This window comes from Macrotis lagotis, chromosome 6 (genome assembly GCF_037893015.1).
Source record: "Macrotis lagotis isolate mMagLag1 chromosome 6, bilby.v1.9.chrom.fasta, whole genome shotgun sequence".
NCBI lineage: Eukaryota > Metazoa > Chordata > Mammalia > Peramelemorphia > Peramelidae > Macrotis > Macrotis lagotis.
Window position 1 is genome coordinate 16,560,876 of NC_133663.1, and position 17,478 is coordinate 16,578,353.

General features: G+C 47.8%; 1 protein-coding gene across 1 annotated transcript in view; it reads left to right on the plus strand.

The window, feature by feature from the left end:
- Positions 1 to 1,629: 1,629 nt before the first annotated feature.
- The window catches only part of LOC141490660 (protein mono-ADP-ribosyltransferase TIPARP-like), a 39,047-nt gene continuing 23,198 nt past the window's right edge, over positions 1,630 to 17,478 (plus strand). Inside the window, 3 exon segments of the mRNA XM_074190805.1 lie at positions 1,630 to 3,065; positions 3,067 to 3,432; positions 3,434 to 3,714. Coding sequence (XP_074046906.1) covers positions 2,799 to 3,065; positions 3,067 to 3,432; positions 3,434 to 3,714 — 914 coding nt within the window. The 5' untranslated portion in view covers positions 1,630 to 2,798.

Consider the following 17,478-nt stretch of genomic DNA (forward strand, 5'->3'; position numbering starts at 1 on the left):
GCGCCTGGCACGGCCGGGCCGGACCGTCGCCCTCCGCGGCTGCTGCTGCAGGTAAGGAAGAAGGCGGCGGGGCCGGGGGGGGCGGGGAGGGAGGGGGCGGGCCCCCACCCCCCGGGCTGCAGCCCCCCCCCCCGGGCTGCAGCCCCCCACCCCCGGGCAGCAGCCCCCCCACCCCCGGGCAGCAGCCCCCCACCCCCGGGCAGCAGCCCCCCACCCCCGGGCAGCCTCTCCTGCTTCCTCCGGACCCTCCTGGGGAGGGCAGAAGAAGGGGGGGGGCCTCCGCTCTCCCCCGATTCCTGGCTCGTGAAGGGGGGGAGAGATGAAAAAGTTTGGGGGTCCCGGCAGGGAGGGGCCCCCTCCTGGGCCCGCCGGGGTGCCCGCGGGCTGTTTCCGTGGAGGGGAACGGGGAGGGGGCAGACTTAGGGCGTCCGCCCCCGCCCCCCCCCCGCGCCCGGCACCCATCCTTTGGATTGGGGGGCCGAGTCCTTTGTTTTTGCTCTCGAAGACGGGGGTCCTTCTGGGGCTCCGGGACCCCCGCCCGCCCCAGGCGGCCCCTCGGGTGGCTTTCTGTGGGCGGGGCGCGAGGCGGGGCAGGGGGGTGTCGCCTGGGCCCCCCGCCGCGGGCTCCCCCGGCCCCTGGCTCGGCCAGCCTGGGCTGGGGGCACCCCGTGCGGGCACCCCGTGCGGGGCACCCTCGCCGACCTTGCCCGGCCGAGCGGGAGCGGCCCGGGGCGGCGGCTGGCGGTCTGCAGCCCGGGGCCCCCCCGTCTCTGCCTCCCCCCAGCCCTGCCCCCCGAGACCCGGGGGTCCGGCTCCGGCCTTTTCCACCGGCCTCTTCCGCCCTGGCGGAGGTCGGGGGACCCCCCGGGGGGGCGCCTTGGGGTCCGGGCCGCGCCGCCGGCAGGAGGCAGTGCAGGCCCGGGGCTCCGGGGCTCCTCCCTGCGCCCCGGCCCCCGGGGGGATGCGCCGAGCCTGAGCCAGCCCGGGGGGCCGGGGGGGAGGGGAGAGGGGCCCGGGGGGGAGAGGGGCCCGGGGCCCGGGGGGGGGGAGAGGGGGCCCGGGGGGGAGAGGGGCCCGGGGCCCGGGGGGGGAGGGGCCCGGGGCCCGGGGGGGGAGAGGGGCCCGGTACAAAGGCGGCGCGGGGTGAGGCCCCTCTGCCCCTGCGGGAGGGAGGAGGGGGCTTGCTTGGGGCTGCTGGGGGGCGGGGGCCGGGCTGGCCGGGGGCCACTTGGCAGCCCCCTTCGGGGCCCGGGCCGGGCTGGCCCCCTTCCCGGGCGCCCGGGCTCCCCGGCTGCCTTCCCTGATAAAGCCGGGGGGGAGCTTGACCTGCGGGGGTGCTGCGGGGGCCAGGCTCGGAGCCGACGGGGGCACCGGGCACCCGGGGGCCACCCAGGGGCACCGGCCGGGCACCCGGACCTCCTATTTGTGTCCCGGCAAGTTGCTGCCTCATGAACAGCCCCAGAGCCAGCCCGATCTCTTCCTTCCAAACGATGTTTTGGAAAGGGACCCCCCCCCAGCCACCCGCATAGCTACGTTAACGAATTGCGTTGTCGGGCTGCTCTGAAATCCGGAGCGACCCGCAGGGGTCGTGGGGTGCCGAGGGAAGGCCGGGGGTCCCCTGGGGGAGCCCTTGGGGCCACCGTGAATTGTGGGGAAGCTGGCAGAGTTCTCCCTCCTCAGAGAAGCCCTTCGTGGACTCTCCCCGAGAGAACCCGATTTTCGGGGAAGGAAGCCCTTGTCCCCTCCCCCTGTGCCCTGCAGAACAGCCCGCCGGCTCCTGGGGGGCCGGGGGCTCCTCCAGTCCTCCCCCGTCTGCATTTACTTAGTCCCTTCTGCCTAATGGAATTTGCGCTTCTCCAAGCAGAGGGACTGGATGAGTTGATGACCGAGCACCTCCTGGAGCTCCCCAGGAGCCCTGTGTAGTCGCTTCCCTGGCCTGGCAACAACGTTTGCCCAATAAATGATGTTTGTCCGTGGTATCAGGCCGGCGATGCCATGGCAAGCACATGGCTCGGATGGGAGCCAGGGGATACTGAACCCGGCCCCAGCCTCCCTTTCTCCCCCGAGTCCTCTGGTCCAGTGGCCACATGGGGATGCCATAGGGTGACTGGTGATGGCTCTGAAATAACTTGCTCATGGCCCCATAGAGAATGAGTGTCAAAAGCCTGAGGCTGAATTTGAACTCCTGACTCCAGGGCCAGTGCTCTGTGCCCCCTAACTGCCCCACTGGATGAATGAGTGAATGAATGAGTGGGTGTTTGAATGGTCCCCCAGCTCTTCACATTTTTATGGAGATACTCTTTTTTTTAACATTACCTTCCTTTCCTAATGTATCCTCCCCAGAGATTCATTCCTTATAACAAAACATGAAAAACAAAAAAAGAAGGAAAGCCTAATGATATATTCAAATCTGCCCATCCCTGCAAACAGTGCAGCGACAAGAATCGTTGGTCTTTATGTGGTTTGCAAAGTGCTTTTCATGTTATCTCATTTGATCTTAGTAATATCCACCCAGTGAGGTGGTTTGACTCCTCAATTTTCAGATGAAGACAGTGAGGCTGAGAGAGCTGAAGGGATTTGCCTGGGGTCACATAGCTATTTTAAGTGTCCCTGGTAGGATCCAGTGTGTCACCAGTTCCCAAATGAATCTGCTAGCGAAGGCAGCTGATGGCAAAGGTAACCTGAGAGCTGAGATCAATGATGGATAGAGGATGCTAATTGGTATGTTTTTCTTCCTGCCTAGGTTCTGGTCTGATCTTTGCATAGTGAAGAGGGCGACTCTCTGTATTTCATAAAAGATGGAAGCCGAGGCGGGCACAGCGTGTATTGTGCAGCCTCATTGTCCTTCAGATGAATTTCCTTGCCAGATGAGACTCTCTGAGAAGATTGGTCCAGTGAAGACTTGTTTCAAGAAAAAGCCAGTTCAGAAGAGGCTTAGCACAGGGACTTTAAGAACCTTGAGGCCCATATTAAACACCTTACTAGAATCGGGCTCCCTTGATGGGGTTTTCATGCCTATAAACCCAAGTGGGAATGGCGGGAGTAGTCTGTGCCAACCAACTGTGAAAAAAAACATTGGGAATGAATTCCACATGCCCACCAGTGGGCAGTGATATGAACCTTCTTCTCTCTGGAGGGCCAGATGTTGGGAGACCCCTACCAGAAGCAGATCCTTCCTCCGAGGATACGGAGCAGGTGGTCCCGTCCCAAGACCACGGCTTCCCCACAGAAGCTGCCAATGGACCTGTGCCCGATCCCACGGTGGGGCCTTTCCAGGATCCCCTCCTGCACCCAGCCACCAGCGATGTCCCCGTCAGTCCTGACTGTACCGAGAAGGCCATGGATTGCCTCCCTGGTTTGTTTCAGCAGGACAGCTATGCCGTCCAGTACAACTTGAACACCAGCACCAAGTTGAATACCGGCCTCTTCCAAGGGAAAGAGCGACGAGGCTTCCCTCGACCTGGTATTTGAACTGCTGAACCAATTACAGTATCACACGCACCAGGAGAACGGGATCGAGATCTGTATGGACTTCTTACAAGGCTGCTGTGTCTATGGCAGCGACTGCTTAAAGCATCACACGGTCTTGCCCTACCACTGGCAAGTCAAGAGAACGGCCAGTCAGATGTGGCAGAGTGTAACCAATGATTCTCAGGAGCACTTGGAAAGACTCTTCTGCAATCCAGACAATGACAGAGTCCGGCTGAAGTACAGGTAAGGAAATGGCCTCGAGCCCACTGCTATATTTGGAGGAAGCTTTTGTCTGGCCTTTCTACTCCAGGAGGGCAGACTGTTCTTTCTAGAATTTTCTGCTGTTCCTTTTTAATGGAACTGAATTGTTTAAACAATTCTGACTTCTCCCTCTGATTGCCATTCACAGTCATTACATACCAAGGTCATCTAGGCTTTAGCATTTGGAAAAGCCAAATACACATTTTATGTAAGGTGTTTCTTCCTGAACTGGGTGTGGATGGAGTTTGGTGGGCCGAGGAATCTTTTCAGAGTTTGCTACTTAAAAGAATCCAATGGTGAAACAGTTTGTTTTACTCTCTTTTTTGGATGGACGTATTTGGCTTTTATAGATTGGGATTTCCTAGAGCAGTAAAGCACCCTCCTCATGACTCTGGCACACACTGGGATTACTTTCACACCCAGACCCATATGTTCAGAGCTGTGACTCGGTCCTAATAATTCAGACTATGCCACAAGCCTTTTTTGCTGTTTTTCCTCTTTCTCAGACAGAGCCCTGGGCTCCTACCTTGCTGACACCAGAAAATTTAGAATCAAAGTCCTTTGGATTTTTCTCTCTCCATGAGCTACCATAAAGCTTTTTTTTCCCCTGACCATTGCAATAATTATTTAATGCACTTTAGCCTTACTTATGTCATGGTAAAACTTGGACCACTTAGATAAATAAGAATTACAAAAGAAACCAATTATATGGAGATATGGTCATTAGGTCTTTTTAAAAAGAAAATAAATACTTGGAACACTAGTTAAAAGCCTCTGGCCTAGAGGTAGCATTTTAACTGCAGTCTCATTTAATATTTAATGAGGTCAAAAGGTATGCTTCTCTGCCCATTCTAGGGAAAGTTCCGGTTCCTTACACAAGGCTTTAGATAAATGGTCTTGTTCCTTCAGTGCTATCTAGGGAACTCTTATGTGACATGGAACTCCTAATTCCATTGACCTTTGAAACAAAGAAAAACTATAGAGGACCATGAAATTTAAAAAACCAAAAAGCTTGCCAGTATGTGCAAAGCTAAGGGACTGAGAATATTCTGTTGTATGCTCGAGAGGTCTTTTTCTTTAGATCTGAGTAAGAAGGGATTGTTCATGCTGGCATTCTGTTCATGTCTTAGAGTTGAGACGACTTAGAAATTGGGGGGACTGCCATCTCCTTCTGGAGTAGCCACGAAAGCAGTGTGGGAATTCCAGATGTCATAACCTGGCAGGACAGTGGGGGCTGAAGCCAAAAGAGGAGGCTGTGGCTCCTGGAAACTGAATGGGCTCCCTACCCCCAGCTGCTCACTGTTGTCCTGGTGTCTAGGGCTGGTCACTAGCATGTTGAAAGCATGTCGTCCAGTGTTGTTCACTTCAGCATAAACTCTCTTTGTTCCAATGACTGACCCTGGAAGAAGCAGTGTTCTTATCTTTTGTGTGTTTTGGATCTCATGTTCAGGCTAGTGAAGCCTCTGGACCCCTTCTCTGAAAAATTTGGGTGATTGTTTTTTTTTAAACAGAAATTTTTACTAATATGGAGGGGAGGGCAAGAAATATAGTGAGACAGAGGAGAAAGTACCCCCCCAAAACAACAAAACCAAACTGAAAATGCAAGGATATGGTTAAATGAATAACTTAAGACATTTACATAATTCCTGGCAATCTCTAGGGCTATCAGTTGCAAAAGAGTTGCTCATTTGTATTGGTAGTGAACTTTTCTATCCCTGAAGAAAGAGCATCATCTTTTTAAATTCATAAAACAAAGAGCATAGGATGACCCAGGAAACCAATTATATGGAAATTGTGTTAACAAAAAAAACCCAACAACAACAAAGATTAACTAATTAGGTTCCGGGACCTCAGGTTAATCACCCTAAGCCGTAGGTATATCAGAGAAATCTGGTCTAACAAAGAAAAGTAGTTAAGCCAGCTCACTGGGTGATTTCATCTGGTAATATTATGTTCTGAATAGTTCAATCTTTTACTGAAAGGAAGGAGATGCTTATCTTATCTTGGGGAGGGGAGGGGAGGAGAGGATCAATCCTTTTTTGGTCATGTCCAACTCTTTCTGACCCCATTTGGGGTTTTCTGGGCAAAATGGGGAAATTGAGGCAAACAAGGTCAAGTGACTTGCCCAGGATCATGCAGCTAGTAAATGTCTGGGATTAGTTTTGAACTCAGAAAGACAATCTTTTTGACTGTGGGACTGGGACTCTACCCAGACTATTACCTAACTACCCCCTATAAAGCATTATTCAACACCCATTACATGTTAGACACCCTGCTAAGCACTGGAAAAAAGAAAAAAGTATCTCTACTCTCCAGGATCTCACAATTTAACCAGGTGGGGGTGGGGTGGAGAGAGTAAAATATCCAACTAGGTAGCATGGTCCCAAAGCAGTGTCTCCTCCAGGTGAGAAATAAGGTGCTGCCTGGGCTTAGCATCCCCCCTTCAACTGAGGGTCTGGAATTCAGGGCTCTACTCTTCAGTCTCAGGGGCAGTGATGAAGTCGAGTACCAAGGCTGATTGAAAGATGAGAAATCACTTACTGCTATCAGCTTGTCATCATTCAGCTCATCACTGATCCATGAGCATTAAGAGATGGTATTTTGTGATTTTAAATGAAAAGGGGAGGAAACATGGAGGCATGGGGACTTTACCTGAGGCCACCTTGAGATGGAAGTTAGACTGTGTCAGAAGTATAACTAAACTGAAATTCCTCATTTTTCTAAGTATCTTGTGGCATAGTTCTCTTTTGTTGGGATAATCAGGATTTTTCTGGGGATCTTATGATTTTTCCTGTGATGAAGGCAGTACAAGGAGGGAGAAAAATCACTTCCTTTTTTTCCCCCTTTGTTTTTCTCTAAGCCCTCTGTGGCAAACAGCTTTATTTTCCAAATTCTACCAGGGTACACTTGAGCCAGCAGTTCTAAATTGGTGTGACCACGGTGATTAATTAAAAAAAAAACAAACCACCCAATCTTTCCAGCCTCTTTAATCCTTCCATCTCCAGTTTGGGAAATTGGGCCAGAACCTCCCCCCATCACCCTGGTGAAGGACATTTCCAGGCTGATGAATACTTGCAGCATCTTAGGACATTGAGTTTCTATCTATTTAAACTAGCCAGGAAGAAACTTATCAAGGTCATTGTCAGACACATTACATTCTGTTACCATGAGCAAAGTGAGAGAAGAAGAGAAACAGTTTGATCCCAGAAAAATGCAGGAACCTAGTCTGAGGTCATGGGGCAGTCCGTGTTTTTATTCTTTCTTAAAGACTGTTCTGGACTAAAGTACAGAAGCTGACCTTTGAGCCGCTCCGAGGGAGTTAGTTACAAAGCTGTCTCAGTGGGTGCTGGCTTTTAAAAATAGTTTTAATGAGCAGTATGTGTATTATCCACTCATGCAGCAAACATCTTCATTTGGATTTCTATAGAACTATGTGTATGTGTGTATTTGTGTGTATTTATCTTTATCTGTATGCACATATATGTCATAGAGAGTGGTGTTGTGGGTGTATCTGCCTGTCAGGGAGAATATAATGCTGATCTGATTGCCAAGAAGACTTGGGTCTGTGTCCTGTACTAGCTATGTGATCTTGGGCAAGTCACTTAGTGTGCCAGGAGCTTGCTTTCTTTTTTTTTTTTTTAGCAAGGCAATGGATTTAAGTGACTTGTCCAAGGTCACACAGTGATCATTAAGTATCTGAGGCTGGATTTGAACTCAGGTCCTCCTTACTCCAAGGCTGGTACGCTATTCACTGAACTACCTAGCTGCCCTTTCCAGTAGGTTTCCAATGCTCAAAGTGATTGAGCAGGTACGGGTGTTCAGAGAGGGAGGTTTTGCCATAAGTCATGATTAGGGGTAAAAAAAAGTCTTTTCTAAGCAGAATTTGAATATTTATTGTTGCTGTTGTCAATTTTAATATAATAATGATATCAGTGATCATATTGGCGGTAGTGATATTATTCATGATGATTGAATGGGTGGATGTGGCCTAAAGTTCACAGGGTGAACCCTCCCAGGACCTCGGAGAGGGAACCCGCCTTCCCAAGCAAATCGTCCATGGGATCGACCTGTGGCCAATGCAACCTGCCTTTCCTTGTATTCCCAAGCGATGTTGGGTTTCCTAGCAACAAGATGCAGATAACGGCATTGCCCAGAGATTGGCAAACAAGCCGGAGCGGCCCAGTTCACATGGTTACCACATTATTTGGCTAAGGCTTATTAATCTCTTGTGGTCAGGCTTGTAAAGCTAGTCTATCTATACAGATTGCATAGAACCAGGAAGCAGCCCTTCTCAGCACTTTGTCTAGTGGCTGGGCAAGGGCCAAGTCGGAGTCCAGCCGCAGGGCTAACCAATGGGTGGAGGCTGTTTGTGTTCCTTGGTTGCTGCACTTGCTGTGGCCTGGTAACCAAGCGGCTACCAGACTCAGTATCCATAATATCTTCATTGTTTGGAATTTCAAGAAAGTTCATCCTTCTGGGCCCCTGGCAGAGAAAAGGATGGAGGCCAGGCTCTTCTGGGTTAAGCCTGTGGAAAATTAACCAGTTCAGATTATGCAGATGGAATTTCCTACCATCTCATTTTCCCAGTTGGTCTCCCTGTAAGATATTATTTAACCCCAAAAGACGTGCAGTGTGTTAATTTTATTCCTAAGGATAAAATCAGATGACAAGGTCGAACTGGATGGGAGCCCAAGCTCCTTTCCTCGGCTTTGATTCTATGATTCTATGAGCACGTTTTCAACAAAAATTTAGTGCCTGCTGATTGAACTGGTTTGTTTTAAATGGAAGAGTTGGGGTTCTTCCCTTTTTTTTTCCAATTTGGCCTTCAGCCTGGCGGATGAGATAGTAGGCTTTGCAACGGGCTTTCTCTTCTGTTGGTTTTTGTACATCTGTAGACGTTCATGCCAACGTCAACTGGACACCAGCCGTGGGCCCAAACCTCTGCAGATCCGACATTGAGACTTCCTTTTGAACCTAGGGTAGGCCTTGGAGTATTTCCAGATTGGGACCGGTTGTGCTCTTGGAGAGGGAAAAAAAAACAACTGAATGTTTTGTTTGGGAACTAAGAGAAGGGATTCTCTGCTGGTCTAAGGCTGGTTGTCAGTGGGAGGGAATAGTTTGATGGCAGAACTCAGCAGTTTTTTAAAAGCCCAACACTAATCATGGGAGTATTGTTGTGGATAATTGGGATTGTTGGTGGAGGCTGTGCTGATCTGTTTTTCACATCTCAGCCCCCATTTGGCCATGGCCTTGTGTTTGAAGGGAGCTGGAATGTTCTGGAACTTGGGACCACTCAGCAAGGGAGGCAGCTTCCCCCTTCCCCTGGGAGTTTTCCCAGCAGATCCACATGTGACATGAAGAAAGGGAAACACCTAGATTCTGTTGTATTGTTTGGCCCTTCCTCCAAGCCCAGGGTTCTTTTCTTCCTTTAAAAGCCAATCCATTGTTGACAAAAAAGGGAGTTGATGGTGCCAGGAGGATTAAGCCCAGAGTGTTGTCATATTCTCGGTTTCTGTGCAATTTCCCTCCCCTGAGTCGTTTCTGTGAGTCCTTTTCTGCTCATGTGACTTCACGGGCAAACAGGAAATGCCAAGTCCCTCACCTTCTCCAGGAAATGCCTTCCTTCTGATCATGATTTCTTATTGATCCTGTATAACAGCTTGCTTTGAAGCCTTTCTCTTCCATTAGATTGGAAGCTCCCCCAGGTCAGGGACTGTCTTTTGCCGCCTTTTGGGTCTTCAGAGCTTAGCATAGTGTCTGGCAAACAGTAGGTGCTTAATAAATGTTTATCGGTTGGTTCATTGATCGATGAGAAAAAGCTGGCGGACGCTTCCTGCCTTCTCCCACCACCACCACCTCCTCCCATCCCCCACAGTCTCCTGGCAGCACTTCTGCTTTGCCCAGATCGTTAGCTCTGTGGTCGGCACAGCTGTGGCAGTGTAGGAGATAACTCATTATGTGTTATTGATAACACTGCAGAGGAGCCAACAGCTGAAACTCACTCACGAGGCCTGGTGACTTTTCCGTGTTTCTTGAATATATACAGCTGGATGGATTTGAATTTATTTTTAAAAATCCCTTGCTGGAAAGAAAGAGAGAGAAGAGGGAGCCTCTGTAAGCAAGATGTTCATGAAGTGACTTTCCAAATGGGCCGCCTGGTGCTGAAGAATAATGCACTCCAATGAATTTATTCTTTGTACCTCTTTGTACTGCTATTTACATATGAAATCCAACTAATTGGCTTCTATCTCCACTCATCCAGAGAAGTTCCTTGGCCTTGTGCAGAGCTGTCAGGAGAATCAGCGGCAATCTTTCCTTCATTCCCTTTTTATTCCCCCCATCAATAAGTAAGTAAATGTGAGGTTTTGGAAGAAGCAGCTGTCACCTGGCTCCAAGTTGAGAGGTCAGCTTGTTCCTGGTGTTCTTGGAGGTAAAATGGAGAATGAGTCAGTCCCAGGTTTCTTCTGGGTTATTGAGCGGTTCTAGATGCATTGGCGCTCTGTTGTCTAGAGGTTGGAAAGGGCAGCAGATTGTCATTAGAGAAGCTCGGAGGGGGGTTGCTTTGTTGTGGGTAAATTGTCCCACAAAGCCCTCCTCTTGTGCCTTTCTGTGGCATCCCAGTGACCTTGGGTTCTCACAAGTTATGCCAGGGAAACAGAAGCCCTATTGGCTGCTCCTCTGTAGCTATCAGCCCCATAGCCATGTGTTGTCCAAATGCAGCGTGGGGATCCCTCTCTTGAGGTTGGCCAGGGAGTGAGAACATTTTTAATAATCATAACTGAAAAAGATCATCTCAGTAATTTTACTAATTTCCTTCTTTTCCTTTTTTTTTTGGCAAGGCAGTGGGGTTAAATGACTTGCCCAAGGTCATACAGCCAAGTAAGTACTGAGGTCTGAGGGTGGATTTGAAGTGAGGTCCTCCTAACTTCAGGGCTGGTATTCTATCTACTGCGCCACCTAGCCGCCCCCATCGACTAATTTTAATTCTATCAATATTTATTATCTATCATATGGCAGAGGCTAATGACATGGATAACAACCTAACAATTCCCATCTCAGGAAGTCTTCACTAGTACAGAAAGAGGAATGAATGTGGGATTTCATTGGTACATTCTTATGGATGGAGAAACTGGATGTACCTGTTCAGGGCAGACCTTTCTATGAAACTTAACCACTTTGGACTATTGCCAGCAACAGGAAGGGGTGAATGATTTGCCCAGGGTCACCCAGCCTGGTTGCAAGACAGGTAGGACTTGAATCCAGCTCTTCTTTGGTTCCTAGGCAGGCTCTGTATCCATAACACCATACTTTATGTGCACTAAATAAAGGAGAGCATTTCCAATCAGGAGGATTTGGGAATGTCTTTTTTCAAAGGAGGTGGCCCCAGAAAGAAGGTATTTGAAGGATTCTGAGAAGTGGACATTAAGAGGGGGAATGAATGCATGGGGGAAGGCTGGTGAATGTATGGAGGAGGCAGATGGAATGTGGAGGTCAGAGAACATAGAGTCCTTGGGTGGGGATGGATTGTAGCCTGCATTAAAGGGGAAAGCTCTAGTGATAAAGGGTGAAAGATAGGGTGGAGCAGAGTGTTAGAGGGAAGACCCTCAGGTCCAAGTGAGGCACCTGCGGTTGATCCGAAGAGTCCTGGAAAGTTTCTGAGCAAGGGAATAGGAAGATTGTGTTGGCAGCTGTGTGGACAGTGGATCAGAGAGCCTCGAGAGAGGAAGAATGCATATGGCCTGGGGAGGGGGTACTGTGGATGATGGTCGTGGGGGAAAGGGGTACCTCTAAGGAGGTGTGAGTTGTGAGGGAGGGGGAAAAGAGTCAAAGATGTTGATGGTGAAGCATAGACTCAAAACACAGTCAATTATGACCATCTTGGGAATTTGCTTGATTTTGCCTGTTTATTGCTAGAGTTTTGTTGTTTTTCTTTTTTCCAGTGGGAAGGGAAGTTGAGAGGGAGAGAGGCTAGAGATAAGGTTCTCAATTTTAGAAAAAAAGAGATTTCTGGAAGAAGAAGAGGGCTGCAAAGGAATCTCAGGCAATCATTGCAGCTTTGAAAGTTAGGTGCTGAATTTAGATATTGAGAAGAAAGGCAAGTCCACAAATCGGTTTTCTGTATCATCATCTCCTTTGGCAATAAAGGAAAAGGATCATGGTGTCTGGAGTTAAAGTCAGAATTTTTTTAAAAAGTGAAGAAGCCTAAAAAAAAAGTCAAGGTTATGAACTGGGTAACTTGGAAGGGTGATGCTGCCCCCAGTAAAGCTAGAAACCTTGGAAGGAGTAGGAAACTTGGGGGGTGGGAAATGTGGAGGGTTCTCTTTGGAAGGTGGGAGTTTGGTTGAGATGGCAATGCAAGGTTGGAGCATGAGAGAGAGAGCGAATTAGGGATGATAGTGATATTTGGAAATTGTTGAGTTGAGAATTGAATCCCTGGAAATTCCTAGAGTCTAAATGCAGAGAAAGGAAGCTTGTAGGCATAGTTAGAGCCTAGAGCTAAAGGGCAGGAGATGCTTTGATCCAGTAAGGACTTTCAAAGCCAATAGATAGAAAGAAAATAGTCAGTTAACCATATTTATTAAGTCCTGGGAATCAATCAATTGATCACTCAAAAGATCTTTAAGACATACTGGGTGCTAAACCTAGTCCCTGTCCTGGAGGAGCTCACATTCTAATAGTGGGAGGTAGGGGAGAGAGACAATGTATAAAAGGGAGCTCAAAATGAGAAGGCATGGGGGGATGTTTTTAGGCTAAGGAGGAGAAAGGAATGAGGTTAGAAGTATCATCAAATATGACGGAAGAGAGAATCTAGGCTGAAGAGGATTGTTAATGGTGTTAAAAGATAATGAGGGGTCAAGGAGAATGAGATTTAATTGAAAGGAGTTGAGAGTGGAATGAGTGGTACAATGTTTTCTCAGTACTTTAGACAAGAAGTAACCTTGGGTGGATGGAGTTCCACACATGAGAAGACTTTGAATGTCGAAGTATGGGTAGGTAAGAGTTCATCCAAAATAATAGCACGAATTACTCTGTGTCACTGAAGCCAAAGCCAGGTTCTTCCTAGTCTCTGTTAGGTAAGAGGTCGTGATCACTTGTCATACTGTACTTTGCCACTCCACAAAGGAATGAGCCGACTCTAAAGTTCACCACGTCTCGGAGCAACGCTCTTTGGTGGGGATCTCTAATGATTTCTGATGAAACTCATCGCTTCTGATGGTTGTTGCTAGGACAAGTGCAGAGAGGAGGGGCCTGTTTCTGTTCCCCACCAGCATTGTGCTCGGGGTGGCTGTAGGTTCATTCTTTTTTCTGCTTGTCTCCCCATCGGATGGCTAAAGAATTGGCACCAGGTAGGATGGTTACTGTGAAGAAAAGATCCATCTTTAGGAGAACAGGGGGTGATTTTTTTCCCCCTCTCTCCAGTAACCAGTGACTCACGAGCTCACTGCAGTTAGTGAACATTGTGCGAGGGGAAGTCGAAAAGCCCCACCTGCTGCTTCTTTGGACAAACAGTGCCTTTCTTCATTCAGGCGTATGTATTGTGGGCCTTTCTAAGCATGAGAAGGGACTTCCGGATGGTTGTGGAACGAGACAGTGAACTTCCCATAATAGTAGCAAATTTTGAAATATTCTTGTTTCGAGTTCGGTTTCTGAAAAAATTTGTTTTCCAATAAAAGGTCCCTTCAGTGAAACAAGAGAGCGAGCTTTGGTAGTGGGCAATGCCTATTTACCCACCTGGGACCATTCTCCTCCTTTTTGGTGGCATTCTGCAAAAGTCAAGGTGCTGGGATGGTTTGTTTTTCCTTTCTCTCTCTCTCTCTTTGGAATCCTGGGGGCAGGGAGGAGCGAGGCCTAAAGTCTGAGCTTCAGTGCAGAGGAACAAGGCCCGGGTGCTCTGTGCCCACCACAGAAATGCAGAGTGGGCACTTTGAGAGAAGAGGCCGCCCCAGATCCAGACAAGGGCAGGCCAGAGAGCCCCGGCTCCTCCAGATCACTTCCTGCTGTGGTCACCCGCTCTCGTCACCTGTCTTCTTTCTTTCACTTCTAGGCAGCGAGGGAATCCAAATAACAGTTCCCCTTCTCGTCCTCCCTCCCTGCACCATAAAAGATTCTGGCCTGAAGAGATGAAAGCAAACCCAGGCTGGTGTGATCTCTTTCCTTCCAGCGTTAGGAGTCATTTAAACTCCCCGTTGCTAAGCGACCAAATATGTGCGGAATATTCTATCATTAGTTTGTTACCGTACCTTAATTTGGACCATTTTTTTTTTTAGCCAGTTGATACAAGTGAGTCCTACAGAATACTTTTTCTTATCTAGAAACAAAATATTGTTTGGACATGTGTGTTCCCAATCTAAAACAATAGTGGTTTGTTTGTAAGTCTCAATTTGGGGGAACACTTGTCCCTCAACACATACACCAAAGGGCCCTGGATGGAGAATAGAATATCTATGTGCTTTATATATTAACCATATTCTGCTACTAGGAACTATGGGGAAGGTGGGGTAAGGAGAGAAAAGATTGCATCCATGCTCTGAGCTCTGGGTTCAGATCCTCCTTCTAATGCTTATTCTGTGTGACTAGGACAAATCATCTCGCTGAGCACCACATTCCTTCTATATCGATCCACTACTCGGATCTGCTGACTCGTAGAGTCCTTAGAAGAAAATAAACTTTGGATTAGTTATAAATGGTTATTTTTAGCCAGCGGAGGGCAGGTGCCCCAGCCCTTGATCCAAGTGAGCAGAAGATCTGAATTAATCGAGTTTCACCCCACCTGATGGGTCCCGACATCTGTTGCCTGTTTGATGTCAGCACAGCACCCGGGAATGACGTCCGTCTCTTCGTCTTCCCAAGGAAGGAGTTGTATTTAGCTGCCTAGCTAGAATTGGCATCTGCAGTGGAAAGAAGTGGCTAGGAGGAGATGAGACCTTTCACGAAAGGCATCCTCCGTGCTTTGGTGTCCCAGCTGTTCCGGTCGAATCAAAGTTTCGCTTCCTGTTGAGGCCACAGTGGGTCCACGAGTCTCATTTATTATAGTTACCCTCGTCTGTGAGAGTCAAAACAGGTCCTGCTGAATCAACCAGAAAAGCTCCAAACTGGCAGACGCTTTGAAACTGAGCTTCTTGGCAGCCTTCTGTTAATCTGCAAGCGGTCCTAGGTGCGGGGGAACCAGCCAAAAGTAGAACAAATCCTGCCTTCAGGGAGCTGACCTTCTGTTGGTGCAGAAGACAGATTAGTATAGAGGGCTGGGGGATTCCAGACCCTCTTGTAGGTGAGATTGGATTGGGCTTTGAAGGGGGTCAGGGATGCCAGGAGGCTGAAGTAAAGGAAGACACGGCCCAGGCAAAGACACGGAGCGGAGAAATGGGATATTGAGTCTGAGAACAGAGAAGAATGACTTGGATCATAGATTAGATGAAAGGGAGTGATTATATATTTGCCTGGAAAGGTAACCCAGTTGTTAAAGGTTTTAAATACAGAACTGAGGAAATTCTCTTTGTCCTGGGAAGCCACTGGAACTTTTTGAGCAGGGGAGTGACATGGACAGACATCTCCATAAATTAGTGCCTTTACTAATACATACATATATAAGAGATAGAGATATATACACACTTTTGAGTGTGACTGTTCTGGAATCATAAATCAAATCAGTTCTGCCATTTCTCCTAGGAAAAAAATGTATCAGCCTCCTTTCCTATGCTTTCTTTTTCACATCATAACTTTCAAAAACAAATACTACTGTCCTATTAGAGGACAGAGATTGTCTTAGCTTTTCTGCTTAGCTCTTTCTTTGGCAAATAATTACTCATTAATTCCCCTGAAATAATGTTGGACCCTTATCTTTGTACTTGATATGTCCTAAACACCTAATTCATACTGATTGATAGATACTGATTGATACAGAGGTACCTATTCAAGTCCAGTGGGCTCCACCTGGTTTGTAAGGAGGATTTTTTTTTTTTAGGCTTTTGCAAGGCAATGGGGTTAAGTGGCTTGCCCAAGGCCACACAGCTAGGTGATTTATTAAGTGTCTGAAGTCAGATTTGAACTCAGGTCCTCCTGACTCCAACCAATGCTCTATCCACTGTGCCACCTAGCCGCCCCAGAAGGATTTTTAATGCACAAAATTCCCCAGATCAGCAGTAGGAAAGCTCTTTGGGCTTCTTTACTTTGATCGAGTGGTTTTGACAAAGCAAATCTTTTGGTCACGCAGTGACTGGAATCTGCCGGTGCCACAAAGGTTTTTTTCCTTTAACTCTTGCCCCATGAGCCTCAAAAGGAATCACTCTCTAGGAGGATTCCAGGGGAGTAAAAGTGCTGCCTAAGCTTGAATCTAGCCACATAGAGGTGTTGATCTGTGCTTAGTTGAGTGCATCGACAGATGCTTATTTAAGGAAATATAAGACATTCCATTTTCTGTCCACATTCACATCTAATACATATTTATTTATTCATATGGGAGCTGGACCTGGAGTCAGGAAAATCTGAGTTCAAATCCAGCCTCAGCCACTTTCTATGCGTTTGCTTCTAAGCGAGTCACTTCACTTCTGTTTGCCTCGGTTTCCTCTTCTGTGTAAAAAAGGGGGAAATAACACTTCCTTCCCCTCCCATTGTTGTTTTGAGGATCACTGAGCTAATAATTGAAAAGGGCTTAACACATACAGTATTTGTGTAAATGTATGTTATTTGCTCTATTAGAACAGTACATTTTTTGACTAGTTGTGTGTGTGTGTGTGTGTGTGTGTGTGTGTGTGTGTGTGTGTGTGTGTAGTTTAGAGGTAGGAAGAGAAAACCCCTTGAACAGAGTCTTGGGTTCTTTTTGCAACCCCAGAGCTTATCTCAGGGCCTAACACAGAGTAGGCACTTCATGTTTACTAAAATTTGTTTAAAAAAACTTCACAAAAAGACAAATGATAAAAATCTAAAAGCCATTCATCGTCTAAACTCACTGCATAAACAGTGAAATCCATTTTATCACGCCTAGAACCTTGGACTCCTCCATCTGTCATATGCACTTACTGGCTATGATAGAGACTGCCTCTGAGGCAAGATTTGAACCCAAGTTCAAGGCAAGATCTTGACTCCAAAGCTGGCCTCTCTTTTAATTATATATTGATTTCATACTGCTTCACATTTGTCTTGGGGTTGGATCAGAGAGTTTATACTTGAAAGGACCTTAAAAGGCCTCAGATTTAAACCCCTTGGTTTATATTGAGGAAAAGGGGATACTGAGCTAGGATCATATAGCTAGCACCTGAAGCAGAATTTGAATCCAGGTCTTCTTAATTGCAAGCCCAGGGATCTCTTCCATTCCCAAGTTAAGTCTCAGTCTCTCTCTCTCTCTCTCTCTCTCTCTCTCTCTCTCTTTATGTTTTCGCAAGGCAATGGGGTTAAGTAACTTGCCCAAGACCACACAGCTAGGTAATTATTAAGTGTCTGAGACTGGATTTGAACCCAGGTCCTCCTGACTCCAGGGCGGGTGCTTTATCCATTACACCACCTAGCCGCCCCCAAGTTTAAGTCTCTAAACCATGTCACATTCCTATAATTCTCTGATCTATAGGGTTGTTTTCTTGTCCCATCTAGTCAGGATAACCTGAGTCTTAACAAAGACACCTCGTTTGGGGGGTGGGGGTAGAGGGGAGGGGAAATGTGTGTCCACTATCAGCCTATCCATCTCCTGGTTATCAAGGAACCTCGTGACTCGTTTACTTTTCGCTCATTATCCAGATGTTTTAAAATTGTACA